This window comes from Tachyglossus aculeatus, chromosome 5, assembly GCF_015852505.1.
Source record: "Tachyglossus aculeatus isolate mTacAcu1 chromosome 5, mTacAcu1.pri, whole genome shotgun sequence".
Lineage (NCBI taxonomy): Eukaryota > Metazoa > Chordata > Mammalia > Monotremata > Tachyglossidae > Tachyglossus > Tachyglossus aculeatus.
In genome coordinates, this window is record NC_052070.1 from 10,171,666 (window position 1) to 10,190,106 (window position 18,441).

General features: G+C 52.0%; 1 protein-coding gene across 1 annotated transcript in view; it reads right to left on the reverse strand.

The window, feature by feature from the left end:
- ACTG2 (actin gamma 2, smooth muscle) overlaps positions 1 to 18,441 on the reverse strand; it is a 66,763-nt gene that overhangs the window by 35,350 nt on the left and 12,972 nt on the right. The window contains exons 2-3 of the mRNA XM_038746369.1: positions 12,916 to 13,073; positions 7,774 to 7,902 (exon numbers count right to left, since the gene is read on the reverse strand). Coding sequence (XP_038602297.1) covers positions 7,774 to 7,902; positions 12,916 to 13,041 — 255 coding nt within the window. The 5' untranslated portion in view covers positions 13,042 to 13,073. The remainder of the gene's footprint in view (positions 1 to 7,773; positions 7,903 to 12,915; positions 13,074 to 18,441) is intronic.

Below are 18,441 nucleotides of genomic sequence, written 5' to 3' on the forward strand. Positions count from 1 at the left end.
TCAGTTTCCTCATCTGTAAAATGGGACTTAAGACTGTGAGCCCAGTGTGGGCCAGGGACTGGGTCCAACCTGATTTGCTTGTATCCACCCCAGGGAGTCAGAGGACGTGGGTTCTAATCCCGGCTCCGCTCCGCGTCTCCTGGGTGACTTCACTTCTCTGGGCCTCAGTTTCCTCATCTGTAAAATGGGACTTAAGACTGTGAACCCAGTGTGGTACAGGGATTGTGTCCAACCTGATTTGCTTGTATCCACCCCAGGGAGTCAGAGGACGTGGGTTCTAATCCCGGCTCCGCTCCGCGTCTCCTGGGTGACTTCACTTCTCTGGGCCTCAGTTCCCTCATCTGTAAAATGGGACTTAAGACTGTGAGCCCAGTGTGGGACAGGGACTGGGTCCAACCTGATTTGCTTGTATCCGCCCCAGGGAGTCAGAGGACGTGGGTTCGAATCCCGGCTCCGCTCCGCGTCTCCTGAGTGGCTTCACTTCTCTGGGCCTCAGTTTCCTCATCTGTAAAATGGGACTTAAGACTGTGAGCCCAGTGTGGGCCAGGGACTGGGTCCAACCTGATTTGCTTGTATCCACCCCCCGGGGAGTCAGAGGATGTGGGTTCGAATCCCGGCTCCGCTCTGTGTCTCCTGGGTAACTTCACTTCTCTGGGCCTCAGTTTCGTCATCTGTAAAAAGTGTGGGACAGGGACTGGGTCCAATCTGATTTGCTTGTATCCACCCCAGGGAGTCAGAGGACGTGGGTTCTAATCCCAGCTCCGCTCCGCGTCTCCTGGGTGACTTCACTTCTCTGGGCCTCAGTTTCCTCATCTGTAAAATGGGACTTAAGACTGTGAACCCAGTGTGGGCCAGGGATTGTGTCCAACCTGATTTGCTTGTATCCACCCCAGGGAGTCAGAGGACGTGGGTTCGAATCCCGGCTCCGCTCCGCGTCTCCTGGGTGACTTCACTTCTCTGGGCCTCAGTTTCCTCATCTGTAAAATGGGACTTAAGACCGTGAACCCAGCATGGGACAGGGATTGTGTCCAACCTGATTTGCTTGTATCCACCCCAGGGAGTCAGAGGACGTGGGTTCTAATCCCGGCTCCGCTCCGCATCTCCTGGGTGACTTCACTTCTCTGGGCCTCAGTTTCCTCATCTCTAAAATGGGACTTAAGACTGTGAGCCCAGTGTGGGCCAGGGACTGGGTCCGACCTGATTTGCTTGTATCCACCCCAGGGAGTCAGAGGACGTGGGTTCTAATCCCGGCTCCGCTCCGCGTCTCCTGGGTGACTTCACTTCTCTGGGCCTCAGTTCCCTCATCTGTAAAATGGGACTTATGACTGTGAACCCAGTGTGGGACAGGGATTGTGTCCAACCTGATTTGCTTGTATCCACCCCAGGGAGTCAGAGGACGTGGGTTCTAATCCCGGCTCCGCTCCGCGTCTCCTGGGTGACTTCACTTCTCTGGGCCTCAGTTTCCTCATCTGTAAAATGGGACTTAAGACTGTGAACCCAGTGTGGGACAGGGATTGTGTCCAACCTGGTTTGCTTGTATCCACCCCGGGACTTAGTACAGTGCCCGGCACAATGTAAGCGCTTAACAAATACCACAGTCATCATCATCCTCTGAGCTGAGCGGCTGCACCCCGCGGTCCGGCCCGGCCCAGCCCTGGATGGAAGCCGGGAGGACACTGATCCTCCAAGAAGACCAGCTGGCCCTCACAATCCCGCTCAGCCTACCCGTGGCTCAGTGGAAAGAGCCCGGGCTTTGGAGTCAGAGGTCATGGGTTCGAATCCCGGCTCTGCCAACTGTCAGCTGGGTGACTTTGGGCAAGTCACTTCACTTCTCTGGGCTTCAGCTCCCTCATCTGTAAAATGGGGATTAAAGCTGTGAGCCCCCCGTGGTACAGCCTGATCACCTTGTAACCTCCCCAGTGCTTAGAACAGTGCTTTGCATGTAGTAAGCGCTTAACAAATACTATTATTATTATTATTATTATTATTATGGAAGCTGGGGGGGACACTGGTTAGACTCGGGCTCCACAGTGAGCCGAACCTCTCAGGAGTCTGGCTGCCCGCCGCGGTCCGGCCCAGCCCCGGACAGAAGCTGGGAAGACACTGGTCAGATGCGGGTGGGGTCCATATCTCTCTGTTCATCATCATCAATCGTATTTATTGAGCGCTTACTATGTGCAGAGCACTGTACTAAGCGCTTGGGAAGTACAAATTGGCAACATATAGAGACAGTTCCTACCCATCAGTGGGCTCACAGGCTAAAAGTCTCTGTTGCCGACTTGTACTTCCCAGGCGCTTAGTACAGTGCTCTGCACACAGTAAGCGCTCACGTGGCTCAGTGGAAAGAGCCCGGGCTTTGGAGTCAGAGGTCATGGGTTCAAATCCCGGCTCCGCCACTTGTCAGCTGGGTGACTTTGGCAGTTCGGGGCCTCAGTGACCTCATCTGTAAAATGGGGATGAAGACTGTGAGCCCCCAGTGGGACAGTCTGATCACCTTGTAACCTCCCCAGTGCTTAGAATAGTGCTTTGCACCTAGTAAGTGCTTAATAAATGCTATTATTATTATTATTGTTATTAATAAATATGATTGAATGAATGAATGTATGTGGGCTTCACAGGGAACTGAAGCTCAGAGGAGACCGGCTGCCCCCCATGGTCTGGCCCAGCCCCGGACAGAAGCTGGCGGGACACTGGTCAGACTCAGGCTCCACGGGGAGCTGATTCTCTGAGGAGACTGGCTGCCCCTCATGGTCCGGCCCAACCCTGGACAAAAGCTGAGGGGACACTGGTTAGACTTAGGTTCCTTGGGGAGCTGATCCTCTGAGCAGCCCGGCTGACCCTCACGGTCCGGCCCAGCCCTGGACAGAAGCTGGAGGGACACTGGTCAGACTCAGGCTCCACGGGGAGCTCATTCTCTGTGGAGACTGGCTGCCCCTTACAGTCCGGCCCAGCACCGGACAAAAGCTGGGGGGACACTGGTCAGACTCAGGCTCCACAGGGAGCTGATTCTCTGTGGAGACTGGCTGCCCCTTACAGTCCGGCCCAGCCCCGGACAGAAGCTGGAGGGACACTGGTCAGACTCAGGCTCCACAGGGAGCTGATCCTCTGAGGAGACTGGCTGCTCCTCACGGTCCGGCCCAGCCCCGGACAAAAGCTGGGGGGACACTGGTCAGACTCAGGCTCCACAGAGAGCTGATTCTCTGTGGAGACTGGCTGCCCCTCATGGTCCGGCCCAACCCTGGACAAAAGCTGGGGGGACAATGGTTAGACTTAGGTTCCTTGGGGAGCTGATCCTCTGAGCAGCCCGGCTGCCCCTTATGGTCCGGCCCAGCCCCAGACAGAAGCTGGGGGGACACTGGTCAGACTCAGGCTCCACGGGGAGCTGATTTTCTGAGGAGACTGGCTGCCCCTCATGGTCCGGCCCAACCCTGGACAAAAGCTGGGGGGACACTGGTTAGACTTAGGTTCCTTGGGGAGCTGATCCTCTGAGCAGCCCGGCTGCCCCTCACAGTCCGGCCCAGCCCCAGACAGAAGCTGGGGGGACACTGGTCAGACTCAGGCTCCATAGGGAGCTGATTCTCAGAGGAGACTGGCTGCCCCTCATGGTCCGGCCCAACCCTGGACAAAAGCTGGGGGGACAATGGTTAGACTTAGGTTCCTTGGGGAGCTGATCCTCTGAGCAGCCCAGCTGACCCTCATGGTCCGGCCCAGCCCCAGACAGAAGCTGGAGGGACACTGGTCAGACTCAGGCTCCACGGGGAGCTGATTTTCTGAGGAGACTGGCTGCCCCTCATGGTCCGGCCCAACCCTGGACTAAAGCTGGGGGTACACTGGTTAGACTTAGGTTCCTTGGGGAGCTGATCCTCTGTGGAGACTGGCTGCCCCTCACGGTCCGGCCCAGCCCCGGACAGAAGCTGGAGGGACACTGGTCAGACTCAGGCTCCACGGGGAGCTAATTCTCTGAGGAGACTGGCTGCCCCTCATGGTCCGGCCCAACCCTGGACAAAAGCTGGGGGGACAATGGTTAGACTTAGGTTCCTTGGGGAGCTGATCCTCTGAGCAGCCCGGCTGCCCCTTATGGTCCGGCCCAGCCCCAGACAGAAGCTGGGGGGACACTGGTCAGACTCAGGCTCCACGGGGAGCTGATCCTCTGAGGAGACTGGCTGCCTCTCATGGTCCGGCCCAACCCTGGACAAAAGCTGGGGGGACAATGGTTAGACTTAGGTTCCTTGGGGAGCTGATCCTCTGAGCAGCCCGGCTGCCCCTTATGGTCCGGCCCAGCCCCAGACAGAAGCTGGGGGGACACTGGTCAGACTCAGGCTCCACAGGGAGCTGATTCTCAGAGGAGACTGGCTGCCCCTCACAGTCCGGCCCAGCCCTGGACAGAAGCTGGAGGGACACTGGTCAGACTCAGGCTCCACGGGGAGCTGATCCTTTGAGGAGACTGGCTGCCCCTCACAGTCCGGCCCAGCCCTGGACAGAAGCTGGAGGGACACTGGTCAGACTCAGGCTCCACGGGGAGCTGATTCTCTGAGGAGACTGGCTGCCCCTCATGGTCTGGCCCAACCCTGGACAAAAGCTGGGGGGACACTGGTTAGACTTAGGTTCCTTGGGGAGCTGATCCTCTGAGCATCCCCCTTTTAGACTGTGAGCCCACTGTTGAGTAGGGACTGTCTCTATATGTTGCAAATTTGTACTTCCCAAGCGCTTAGTACAGTGCTCTGCACATAGTAAGCGCTCAATAAATACGATTGATGATGATGATGATGATGATGATGAGCAGCCCGGCTGCCCCTCACAGTCCGGCCCAGCCCCGGACAGAAGCTGGGGGGACACTGGTCAGACTCAGGCTCCACGGGGAGCTGATCCTCTGAGGAGACTGGCTGCCCCTCACAGTCCGGCCCAGCCCTGGACAAAAGCTGGGGGGACACTGGTTAGACTTAGGTTCCTTGGGGAGCTGATCCTCTGTGGAGACTGGCTGCCCCTCACAGTCCGGCCCAGCCCCGGACAGAAGCTGGAGGGACACTGGTCAGACTCAGGCTCCACGGGGCGCTGATCCCCAGAGGAGACCGGCCGCCCCCCACGGTCCGGCCCAGCCCGGGACGGAAGCCGGGGGGACACGGGTCAGACTCGGATTCCCGGGGAGCTGCGGCTTCCAGGGTTGGTGGGCCAAAGAGGCAGCGGGGTCCAGGAGAAAGAGCACAGGGCTGGGAATCAGACGACCTGGGTCCTCATCCCAGCTCTGTCACATCTCTGCTGTTTGACCTTGGACCAGTCACTCAGCCTCCCCGGGACTCAGTTTCCTCATCTGTAAAATGGGGATTCAACCCCTGTTCTCCCTCCCGCTTAGACCGTGAGCCCCATGTGAGACAGGGACTGTGTCTGATGTAATAATAATTTTGGTATTTGTTGAGTATTTCTTACGTGGCAGTGACTGTACTAGAGAAGCAGCGGGGCTCAATGGAAAGAGCCCGGGCTTGGGAGTCAGAGGTCATGGGTTCAAGTTCCGGCTCCGCCAATTGTCAGCTGTGTGACTTTGGACAGGTCACTTCACTTCTCTGGGCCTCAGTTCCCTCATCTGTAAAATGGGGATGAAGACTGTGAGCCCCACGTGGGACAACCTGATCACCTTGTATCCTTTCCAGTGCTTAGAACAGTGCTTTGCACATAGTAAGCGCTTAACAAATGCCATCATTATTGTTATTATTACTAGGCGCTGAGGTTGATGCAAGGGGGTCAGGTCAAAGTCCCTGACACATGTGAGACTCACCGTCTGAACAGGAGAGAGAACAGGGATTGACTCCCCATTTTGTAGATGAGGAAACTGAGGCCCAGAGAAGTGAAGCGGCTTGTCCAAGGTCACACAGCCAACAAGTGGCAGGGCCAGGATTAGAACCCAGGCCCTCTGACTCTCAGGCATCGGCTCTGCGCACTAGGCTTTGCTGCTTCTCTGGTCTGACCGTATTGTATCTGCCCGCAGAGCTTGGCACGTTGTAAATGCTTAACAAAAACCACAATTAGTATTATTATCTGGTTCTGGGGAAAATAATAATAATAATGATAATTATGGTGGTACATGCTTAGAGAAGCAGCATGGCTCAGTGGAAAAAGCACGGGCTTTGGAGTCAGAGGTCATGGGTTCGAATCCCAGCTTCGCCACATGTCTGCTGTGTGACCTTGGGCAAGTCACTTCACCTCTCTGGGCCTCAGTTACCTCATCTGTAAAATGGGGATTAAGACTGTGAGCCCCCCGTGGGACAACCTGATCACCTTGTATCCCCCCAGCACTTAGAACAGTGCTTTGCACATAGTAAGCGCTTAACAAATGCCATCATTATTATTATTACTGTGTGCCAAGCACTGTTCTAAGCCCTGGGGTAGATACAAGGTCCCTGTCCCACCTGGAGCTCACATTAAGACATCCCCATTTTACAGATGAGGTAATCGAGGCAGAGAGAAGTGAAGTGACTGGCCCACAGTCACACAGCAGATAAGCGGCACTTTTGCCGCTAGGCCATGCTGCTTCCTAATAATTGCGGCATTTGTTAAGTGCTTACTCTGTGCCAATCAATCAATCAATCAATCATATTTATTGAGCGCTTACTGTGTGCAGAGCACTGTACTAAGCGTTTGGGTAGATACAAGCAAATCGGGCTGGACACAGTCCCTGTCCCACACAGGGCTGACACTCTTCATCCCCATTTTCCAGATGAGGGAACGGAGGCCCAGAGAAGTGAAGTGACTTGTCCAAGGTCACCCAGCAGACAAGTGGCAGCACCGGGATTAGAACCCATGACCTTCTGACTCTCAGGCCCGGGCTCTATCCATTTCATGATGCTGCGACCTTTTAGCCTGTGAATCCTGTGTGGGATGGGACTGGATCTGATCTGATCCTCTTCTCTACCGGGTTTATTCTGAAAATTGGTAAAGCAGTGTGGCTCAGTGGAAAGAGCGCGGGCAGGGAGTTCAGAGTCATGGGTTCGAATCCCAGCTCTGCCACTTGTCTGCCTTGTGACTTTGGGCAAGTCACTTTACTTCTCTGTGCCTCAGTTACCTCATCTGTAAAATGGGGATTAAGACTGTGAGCCCCCGTGGGACAACCTGATCACCTTGTAACCTCCCCAGCACTTAGAACAGTCCAAGCACTTTGTCCAGTGCTCTGCACACAGTAAGCGCTCAATAAATACGATTGATTGATTGCTTTGCACATAGTAAGTGCTTAATAAATGCCATCATCATCATCATCACATGGGACAACCTGATCACCTTGTATCCTCCCCGGCGCCACATAGTAAGTGCTTAACAAATACCAAAATTATTATTTTTAATAATAATAATTTTAATAATAATAATATTTAATAATATTATTATTTTAATAATAATAATAATTTATTATTGTTAAAGCAATAAATGCCACCTTAATCTGTGGGTCAGGGGGACGGCGGGCAGCGGGAGGAGACGGGGAAAGGGGATGGATGCACCCACAGCACCTGTATATATGTATATATGTTTGTACATATTTATTACTCCATTTATTTATTTTACTTGTACATATCTATTCTATTTATTTTATTTCGTTAATAGGTTTGGTTTTGTTCTCCGTCTCCCCCTTCTAGCCTGTGAGCCCACTGTCGGGTAGGGACCGTCTCTAGATGTTGCCAACTTGGACCTCCCAAGCACTTAGTCCAGTGCTCTGCACACAGTAAGCGCTCAATAAATACGATTGATTGATCGATTGATTGATTGATTGCTGGATGGATGGCTCCGCCTCACCTTCTCCATGTCGTCCCAGTTGGTGATGATGCCGTGTTCGATGGGGTATTTGAGGGTGAGGATTCCCCTCTTGCTCTGGGCCTCGTCTCCCACGTAGCTGTCCTTCTGTCCCATCCCCACCATCACGCCCTGGAGGCCGCCCGCGGGGAGAGACAGGGAGAGACGGAGAGAGAAACGACAGTATATATGTATATATGCTTGTACATATTTATTACTCTATTTATTTATTTATTTATTTATTTTACTTGTACATATCTATTCTATTTATTTTATTTTGTTAGTATGCTTGGTTTTGTTCTCTGTCTCCCCCTTTTAGACTGTGAGCCCGCTGTTGGGTAGGGACTGTCTCTACATGTTGCCAATTTGTACTTCCCAAGTGCTTAGTACAGTGCTCTGCACATAGTAAGCGCTCAATAAATATGATTGATTGATTGATTGTTTGACAGTGAGCTGAGCCTTCTGCGGTGGAAATATCTGCCCCGGTTGCCAGGGAGAGGACTGGAGGCTGGACAGGGAAAGAGGGCACCCATCCTGAATGCTGGAGAGTGGACATCTCTACTAGGTGTTGGAGAGCGGTCATCTACGCAGAGAAGCAGCGTGGCTCAGTGGAAAGAGCCCGGGCTTTGGAGTCAGAGGTCTTGGGTTCAAATCCCAGCTCTGCCAATTGACAGCTGTGTGACTCTGGGCAAGTCACTTAATTCTCTGGGCCTCAGTTAGCTCATCTGTCAAAATGGGGATAAAGACAGTGGGACAACCTTGTAACCTCCCCAGCGCTTAGAACAGTGCTTTGCACATAGTAAGCGCTTAATAAATGGTTCTAATCCCGGCTCTGCCACTCGTCAGCTGTGTGACTTTGGGCAAGTCACTTCACTTGACTACATATCTATTCTATTTATTTTATTTTGTTAGTATGTTTGGTTTTGTTCTCCGTCTCCCCCTTTTAGACTGTGAGCCCACTGTTGGGTAGGGACGGTCTCTAGATGTTGCCAAGTTGGACTTCCCAAGCGCTTAGTACAGTGCTCTGCACACAGTAAGCGCTCGATAAATACGATTGATTGATTGATTGATTCACTTCTCTGGGCCTCAGTTCCCTCATCTCTAAAATGGGGATGGAGACTGTGAGCCCCACGTGGGACAACCTTGATTACCTTGTAACCCCCCAGCGCTTAGAACAGTGCTTGGCACATAGTAAGCGCTTAACAAATACCAACATTATTATTATTATTATTATTATTATTATTATTATTATTATTATTATTATTACACTGGTCGCTGGAAAGAGGTCAACTACCCTGGACCCTAGAAAGAGATCCTCAATGCTGGATGCTGGAGAGTGGACATAATAATAATGGTAATAATGATGATGGTATTTGTTAAGCGCTTACTATGTGCCGAGCACTGGTCTAAGCGCTAGGATAGATACATGGTTATCAGGTTGTCCCACGTGGAGCTCAGAGTCATCATCCCCATTTTCCAGATGAGGGAACTGAGGCCCAGGGAAGTGAAGTGACTTGCCCAAGGTCACACAGCTGACAAGTGGCGGAGCTGGGATTAGAACCCATGACCTCTGATTCCCAAGCCCGGGCTCTTTCCGCTGAGCCACGCTGCTTCTCTACATCTACACTGGACAGTGGAGAGTGGACATCCACACTGGATGCCAGAGAGAAGACCTCTATACTGGATGCTGGGAAGAGGTCATCTACACTGGATACTGGAGACTGGATATCCACACTGAAGACTGGACATGCCCTCCCTCTGCCCATCCGCCAAGCTCGCTCTCTTCCTCCCTTCAAGGCCCTACTGAGAGCTCACCTCCTCCAGGAGGCCTTCCCACACTCAGCCCCTTCCTTCCTCTCCCCCTCGTCCCCCTCTCCATCCCCCTCATCTTACCTCCTTCCCTTCCCCACAGCACCTGTATATATGTATATATGTTTGTACATATTTATTACTCTATTTATTTATTTATTTTACTTGTACATATCTATTCTATTTATTTTATGTTGTTAGTATGTTTGGTTTTGTTCTCTGTCTCCCCCTTTTAGACTGTGAGACTATTGGGTAGGGACTCTATATGTTGCCAACTTGTACTTCCCAAGCGCTTAGTACAGTGCTCTGCACACAGTAAGCGCTCAATAAATACGATTGATGATGATGATGATACACTGGAGACTGGAGACTGGATATCCACACTGAAGAGTGGACATCCAAACTGGGAGGTGATCTATACTGGAAGGAGGTCTTGGGCCCTGGATGCTGGAGAGCAGACATAAATACAGGATACCAGACACTATCTCTCCTCACTTTCCTGCCTCGCTGTCATTCATTCAGTCCTATTTATTGAGCACTTACTGTGTGCAGAGCACTGTCCCAGGTCCCTTCCCCGTCTAGATGTCCCACCTCCCTCTCCCACTTTCCTCTCCTGCTTCACCATCTCTCCTCACTTTCCTGCCTCGCTGTCATTCATTCAATCCTATTTATTGAGCACTTACTGTGCACAGAGCACTGTCCCAGGTCCCTTCCCCATCTAGATGTCCCACCTCCCTCTCCGACTTTCCTCTCCTGCCTCACCATCTCTCCTGGCTCTCCCACCTCCTTCTTCCACCCCCCTGTCCCAACTCAATTCTCCTGCTTCACCATTTCTCCTCACTCTCCTGTCTCACCATTTGCGCTCACCCTCCTCCATTTACTCATTAAATCAGTCGTATTTATTGCACGCTTACTGTGCGCAGAGCTCTGTACTAAGCACTTGGGAAAGTACAATACAACAGTGAACAGTGACAGTCCCTGCCCACAACGAGCTAATGGTCTAGAGGCGGGGAGACAGACATCAAAGTCTCTCCTCCCTCTCGGGCCTCACCATTTCTCCTCACAGCCCTGCTTCCCCACTCGTCCTCACTCTCCTGTCGCAGACTGTCCTCCTTTTCCTGCTTCATCATTTCTCCTCACTCTTCTGCCTCACAGCCTCTTCTCCCTCTCTGGCCTCGCCATTTCTCCTCACTCTTCTGCCTCAGCCTCTCCTCTCTCCTACCTCACCGTCTCTCCTCACTCTCCTGCCTCCCTGTCTCTCCTCGCTCTCCTGTCTCACCATCCCTCCTCATTTTCCTGTGTCACTCTCTTCTCTCTCCTGTCTCCATCTCTCCTCTCTCTTTTGTCTCACTGTCTCTCCTCACTCCTGTTTCCCTGTCTCCCCTCACTCACCTGTCTCCCTGTCTCTCCTCTCTCTCCTGTCTCCCTGTCTCTCCTCGCTCTCCTGTCTCACTGCCTCTCCTCACTCACCTGTCTCCCTGTCTCTCCTTGCTCTCCAGCCTCCCTGTCTCTCCTCGCTCTCCTGTCTCACCATCCCTCCACATACTCCTGCCTCTCCATCTCTCTTCGCTCTCCTGCCTCCCTGTTTCTCCTCACTCCTGTTTCAGTTTCTCCTCACTCACCTGTCTCCCTGTCGCTCCTCACTCACCTGTCTCACTGTCTCTTCTCCTCCTGTCTCCCTGTCTCTCCTCACTCTGTCTCCCTGTCTCTCTTCGCTCTCCGGTCTCACTGTCTCTCCTCTCTCTCCTGTCTCCCTGTCTCTCTTCGCTCTCCTGTCTCACTGTCTCTCCTCTCTCTCCTGTCTCCCTGTCTCTCCTCACTCTCCTGTCTCCCTGTCTCTCCTCGCTCTCCTGCCTCCCTGTCTCTCCTCACTCATCTATCTCACTGTCTCTCCTTTCACCTGTCTCCCTGTCTCTCCTCCCTCTCCTGTCTCCCTGACTCTCCTCACTCTCCTGCCTCCCTGTCTCTCCTCGCTCTCCTGTCTCATCATCCCTCCTCATTCTCCTGCCTCTCCACCTCTCTTCGCTCTCCTGCCTCCCTGTTTCTCCTCATTCCTGTTTCACTGTCTCTCCTCACTCACCTGTCTCACTGTCTCTTCTCCTTCTCCTGTCTCCCTGTCTCTCCTCACTCTCCTGTCTCACTGTTTTTCCTCTCTCTCCTGTCTCCCTGTCTCTCCTCCCTCTTCTGTCTCCCTGTCTCTCCTCCCTCTCCTGTCTCCCTGTCTCTGCTCGCTCTCCTGCCTCCGTCTCTCCTCACTCATCTATCTCACTGTCTCTCCTCTCACCTGTCTCCCTGTCTCTCCTCACTCTCCTGCCTCCCTGTCTCTCCTCGCTCTCCTGTCTCATCATCCCTCCTCATTCTCCTGCCTTTCCACCTCTCTTCGCTCTCCTGCCTCCCTGTTTCTCCTCATTCCTGTTTCACTGTCTCTCCTCACTCACCTGTCTCACTGTCTCTTCTCCTTCTCCTGTCTCCCTGTCTCTCCTCACTCTCCTGTCTCACTGTTTTTCCTCTCTCTCCTGTCTCCCTGTCTCTCCTCCCTCTCCTGTCTCCCTGTCTCTGCTCGCTCTCCTGCCTCCGTCTCTCCTCACTCATCTATCTCACTGTCTCTCCTCTCACCTGTCTCCCCTCACTCTCCTGCCTCCCTGTCTCTCCGCACTCTCCTGTCTCACCATCCCTCCTCATTCTCCTGCCTCTCCACCTCTCTTCGCTCTCCTGCTTCCCTGTTTCCCCTCACTCCTGTTTCACTGTCTCTCCTCACTCACCTGTCTCACTGTCTCTCCTCACTCACCTGTCTCACTGTCTCTTCTCCTTCTCCTGTCTCACTGTCTCTCCTCTCTCTCCTGTCTCTCTGTCTCTCCTCGCTCTCCTGTCTCTCTGTCCCTCCTCACTCTCCTGTCTCTCTGTCTCTCCTCACTCTCCTGACTCCCTGTCACTCCTCGCTCTCCTGACTCCATCTCTCCTCACTCCTGTCTCTCTGTCTCTCCTCACTCAACTGTCTCACTGTCTCTCCTCATTCCCCTGCCTCACTGTCTCTCCTTCTCACTGTCTCTCCCGTCTCACTGTCCTCATTCTCCTGTCTCTCCGTCTCTCCTCACTCTCCTGCCTCGCTGTCTCTCCTGGCTCTCCTGTCTGACCGTTCTGCTTCCCTCTCCTACCACCCAGCCTTCTCGCTCCCCATCTTGCTCTCTCGCCGCCCTCTCCCATCTCGCTCTCCGACCTCCCCGTCCCGCCTGGCTAGCCCACGTCTCTGTCCCCCTCGCTCCCCTGCCTCTCTCCCGTCCCCCGTTGTCCCTGCAGCCCACGATGGGGCCTGGGCCCGGGCTTGCGGACACAGACCTGATGGCGGGGGCGGCCCACGATGGAGGGGAAGACGGCCCGGGGGGCGTCGTCGCCGGCGAAGCCGGCCTTGCACAGACCGGACCCGTTGTCGCACACCAGCGCGGTGGTCTCCTCCTCACACATGGCGGAGCTGGGCTAGACCGAGGGGACGGAGCCTGGGGGAGAGAAGCCCGAGGTCAACTGCGGCCTTCAGCCCCAACGCAGGCCGTGGCCAGAAAGGGACTCCCATCTTCCCTGCTGTGGCCACCAGCCCACCTCCCACCAATTCCTCCCCTTCCCAGCCCCCCACTCCTGAATCCCCCTTGCATCCCCCTTACATATCCCCCCTATAGAGAAGCAGCATGGCCTAGTGGATACATCCCAGGACTGGGAGTCAGAAGGTCACGGGTTCTAATCCCAGCTCTGCCACATTCATTCAATCATATTTATTGAGCGCTTACTGTGTGCAGAGCACTGGACCAAGCGCTTGGGAAGTCCAAGTCAGCAACGTCTAGAGACGGTCCCTACCCACCAACGGGCTCACAGTCTAGAAGGGGGAGGCAGACAACAAAACAAAACATGTGAACAGGTGACAAGTCACCAGAATAAATAAAAATAAAGCCACATGTCTGCTGACTGGCCTTGGGCAAGTCACTTCACTTCCCTGGGCCTCAGTGATGCTCATCTGTAAAATGGGGATTGGGACTGTGAGCCCCATGTGGGACCGGGACTGTATCCAACCCGATTGGCTTGTATCCACCCTAGCACTTAGTACAGTGCCTGGCACATAGTAAGTGCCTAACAAATACCACAATTATTATTATTATTATCCACCTAGCGCTCCTGGGACTTCTTCCCTGACCTCCCTGGAACAGAGATTCATTCATTCAATCAATCGTATTTTTTGAGTGCTTACTGTGTGCAGAGCACTGTACTAAGCGCTTGGGAAGTACAAGTTGGCAACATATAGAGACAGTCCCTACCCAACAGTGGGCTCACTGTTCAAATTCCAGCTCCGCCACTTGTCAGCTGTGTGACTTTGGGCAAGTCACTTCACTTCTCTGGGCCCCAGTTATCTCATCTGTAAAATGGGGATTAAGACTGTGAGCCCCCTTGGGACAACCCGATCACCTTGTAACCTCCCCAGTGCTTAGAACAGTGCTTTGCACATAGTAAGTGCTTAATAAAATGCCATTATTATTATTATTATTCATTCAATTGCATTTATTGAGCAGTTACTGTGGGCAGAGCACTGTACTAAGCACTTGGGAGAGTACAATATAAGAATTAACAGACTCATTCTCTGCCCACAGTGGGCTGACAGTCTAGAGGGGAGATAGACATTAATATAACTAAATGAGAGATACTCATTCAATTGCATTTATTCATTCAATCAAATTTATTGAGCGCTTACTGTGTGCAGAGCACTGTACTAAGCGCTTGTAAAGTACAAGTTGGCAACATATAGAGACGGTCCCTACCCAACAGAGGGCTCATGGACATAAGTGGTGGGGGGCTGGGAGGGGGGAAGAATAAAGGGAGCAAGTCAGGGGGATGCAGAAGGGAGGGAGAGAAGAGGAAAGGGGGGATTAGTCAGGGAAGGCCTCTTGGAGGAGACGGGCCTTCAATAAGGCTCTGAAGTGAAGGGAGAATCGTTGTCTGTGGGATCAATCAATCAATCGTATTTATTGAGCGCTTACTGTGTACAGAGCACTGTACTAAGCGCTTGGGAAGTACAAGCTGGCAACATATAGAGACGGTCCCTACCCAACAGTGGGCTCACATCATCATCATCATCATCATCAGTCGTATTTATTGAGCGCTTACTATGTGCAGAGCACTGTACTAAGCGCTTGGGAAGTACAAATTGGCAACATATAGAGACAGTCCCTACCCAACAGTGGGCTCAAGCACTGTTCTAAGCACTGGGGGGGTTACAAGGTGATCAGGTTGTCCCACAGGGGGCTCACAGTCTTCATCCCCATTTTACAGATGAGGGAACTGAGGCACAGAGACGTCAAGTGACTTGCCCAAAGTCCCACAGCTGACAATTGGCAGAGCCGGGATTTGAACCCATCACCTCTGACTCCGAAGCCCGTGCTCTTTCCACTGAGCCACGCTGCTTCTCATCTGCTGTGTGACCTTGGGCAAGTAACTTCACTTCTCTTAGCCTCGGTTCCCTCATCTGTCAAATGGGGATGAAGACTGTGAGCTCCCCGTGGGACAACCTGATGACCTTGTATCCCCCCCAGCGCTTAGAACAGTGCTTTGCATATAGTCAGCGCTTAACAAATGCCATCATTATTATTATTAATAATAATAATTGTGGTATTTAAGTGCTTACTATGTGGCAGGCACTGTATTCATTCAATCATATTTATTGAGTGCTTACTATGTGCAGAGCACTGTACTAAGCGCTTGGGAAGTACAAATTGGCAACATATAGAGACAGTCCCTATCCAACGGTGGGCTCACAGTCTAGAAGGGGGAGACAGAGAACAAAAGCAAACATACTAGCAAAATAAAATAGAATAGATAGGCACAAGTAAAATAAATAAATAGAGTAATAAATATGTATAAATTTGTGTGGGATGTGAGGAGGGACGGCATTCCAGGCCAGAGGTGGGATGGGGGCCAGGGCTCGGTGGCAAGATGGAGGCCCAGTGAGCAGCTTGGCATTAGAGGAGCGAAGTGTTTTTGTTTGTCGCAGAGGTGGAGGGGCAACCACCGGTGCGGGGAGGTGAACAAGCAGAGGGGGACACCCTGAGGATGGGGTCGGGCTCTTTACCCTGTAGACATTACCACCGGCCCTGGCCCGGGGACCCTTTCCCAAATCCGGAAGGCCGTGGGGAACGGCAGGATAAAAGTCACACTGGGCCTGGGAGTTGGGGGGAGCCGGGATGGGGGTGAGGATGGCAGGTGAGGGGGGCCGAAGGAAGGCAGCCGGAGGTTGTGGGGAATAATAAGAAGCAGCGAGACTCAGTGGAAATCAATCAATCAATCAATCGTATTTATTGAGCGCTTACTATGTGCAGAGCACTGTACTAAGCGCTTGGGAAGTACAAATTGGCATCACATAGAGACAGTCCCTACCCAACAGTGGGCTCACAGTCTAAAAGGGGGAGACAGAGAACAAAACCAAACATACCAACAAAATAAAATAAGTAGGATAGAAATGTACAAGTAAAATAAATAAATAAATAAATTAATTAATAGAGTAATAAATATGTACAACCATATATACATATATACAGGTGCTGTGGGGCTGTGCTGTGGAAAGAGCCCAGGCTTGGAAGTCAGAGGTCATGGGTTCTAATCCTGGCTCCGCCACACTAGCAATTAATGATGGCATTTGTTAAGCGCTTACTATAATAATAACGATGGCATTTATTAAGCGCTTGCTATGTGCCAAGCACTGTTCTAAGTGCTGGGGAGGTTACAAGGTGATCAGGCTGTCCCACGGGAGGCTCACAGTCTTAATCCCCATTTTACAGATGAGGTAACTGAGGCACGGAGAAATTAATCAATCAATCAATCGTATTTATTGAGCGCTTACTGTGTGCAGAGCACTGGACTAAGCGCTTGGGAAGTACAAGTTGGCAACATATAGAGACAGTCCCTACCTAACAGTGGGCTCACAGTCTAGAAGTTAAGTGACTTGCCCAAAGTCACACAGCTGAGGAGTGGTGGAGCCAGGATTTGAACCCCCTGACCTCTGACTCCAAAGCCCGGGCTCTTTCCACTGAGCCATGCTGCTTACTATGTGCAAAGCACTGTTCTAAGCGCTGGGGGGGTTACAAGGTGATGAGGTTGTCCCACGGGGGCTCACAGTCTTCATCCCCATTTTACAGATGAGGGAACTGAGGCACAGAGAAGTCAAGTGACTTGCCCAAAGTCCCACAGCTGACAATTGGCAGAGCCGGGATTTGAACCCATCACCTCTGACTATGAAGCCCGTGCTCTTTCCACTGAGCCACGCTGCTTCTTGTCCACTGTGTGACCTTGGGCAAGTCACTTCACTTCTCTGAGCCTCAGTTCCCACATCTGTCAAATGGGGATGAAGACTGTGAGCCCCCCGTGGGACAACCTGATGACCTTGTATCCCCCCCAGCGCTTAGAACAGTGCTTTGCATGTAGTAAGTACTTAACAAATGCCATCATTATTATTATTAATAATAATAATAATAATTGTATTTAAGTGCTTACTATGTGGCAGGCACTGTATTCATTCAATCGTATTTATGAGAAGCAGCGTGGCTCAGTCAAAAGAGCACGGGCTTTGGAGTCAGAGATCATGGGTTTGAATCCCGACTCCACCACATGTCTGCTGTGTGACCTTGGGCAAGTCACTTAGCTTCTCTGAGTCTCAGTTACCTCATCTGTAAATAGGGGATTAAGACTTTGAGCCCCACGTGGGACAACTTGATCACCTTGTATCCCCCCCAGTGCTTAGAACAGTGCTCTGCACATAGTAAGTGCTTAACAAATGCCATTATTATTATTACTATTATTATTATTGAGCGCTTACTGTGTGCAGAGCACTGTACTAAGCACTTGGGAAGTACAAGTTGGTAACATCTAGAGCCGGTCCCTACCCCACAGTAGGCTCACAGTCTAGAAGGTGGAGACAGACAACAAAACTAAACATATTAACAAAATACTAAGTGCTGGTTAGATACAAGTTAAATCAGGTTGGACCCAGTCCCTGTCCCACATGGGGCTCACAGTCTCCACCCCCATTTTACAGATGAAGTCACTGAGGGCCCGAGAAGTCAAGTGACGCCCAAGGTCACCCAGCAGACATGTGTCCCTCCTTCCTCTCCCCCTCGTCCCCCTCTCCATTGCCCCCCATCTTACCTCCTTCCCTTCCCCACAGCACCTGCATATATGGATATATGTTTGTACGGATTTATTACTCTATTTATTTATTTATTTATTTTACTTGTACATATCTATTCTATTTATTTTATTTTGTTAATATGTTTGGTTTTGTTCTCTGTCCCCCCCTTCTAGACTGTGAGCCCACTGTTGGGTAGGGACCGTCTCTATATGTTGCCAACTTGAACTTCCCAAGCGCTTAGTACAGTGCTCTGCACACAGTAAGAGCTCAATAAATACGATTGATTGATTGATGTGGAGGAGCCAGGATTAGAACCCAGGTCCTCTGACTCCCAGGCACGGGCTCTCTTTCCACTAGGCCACGCTGCTTCTTTAATCATGTCCAGGCAAAATCCCTGTCCTTCACGGGGTTCACGGTCTAAGGAGGAAGGAGAACAGGTATTGAACCCCCATTTTGCAGAGGAGGAAACTGAGGCCCAGAGCAGTGAAGAGACTTGCCCGACATCACACGCGGATAAGTCCGCCAAGCTCGCTCTCTTCCTCCCTTCAAAGCCCTACTGAGAGCTCACCTCCTCCAGGAGGCCTTCCCACACTGAGCCCCCTCCTTCCTCTTCCCCTCCTCTCCCTCCCCATCCTCCCCGCCTTACCTCCTTCCCCTCCCCACAGCACCTGTATACATGTATAGATGTTTATATGTATTTATTA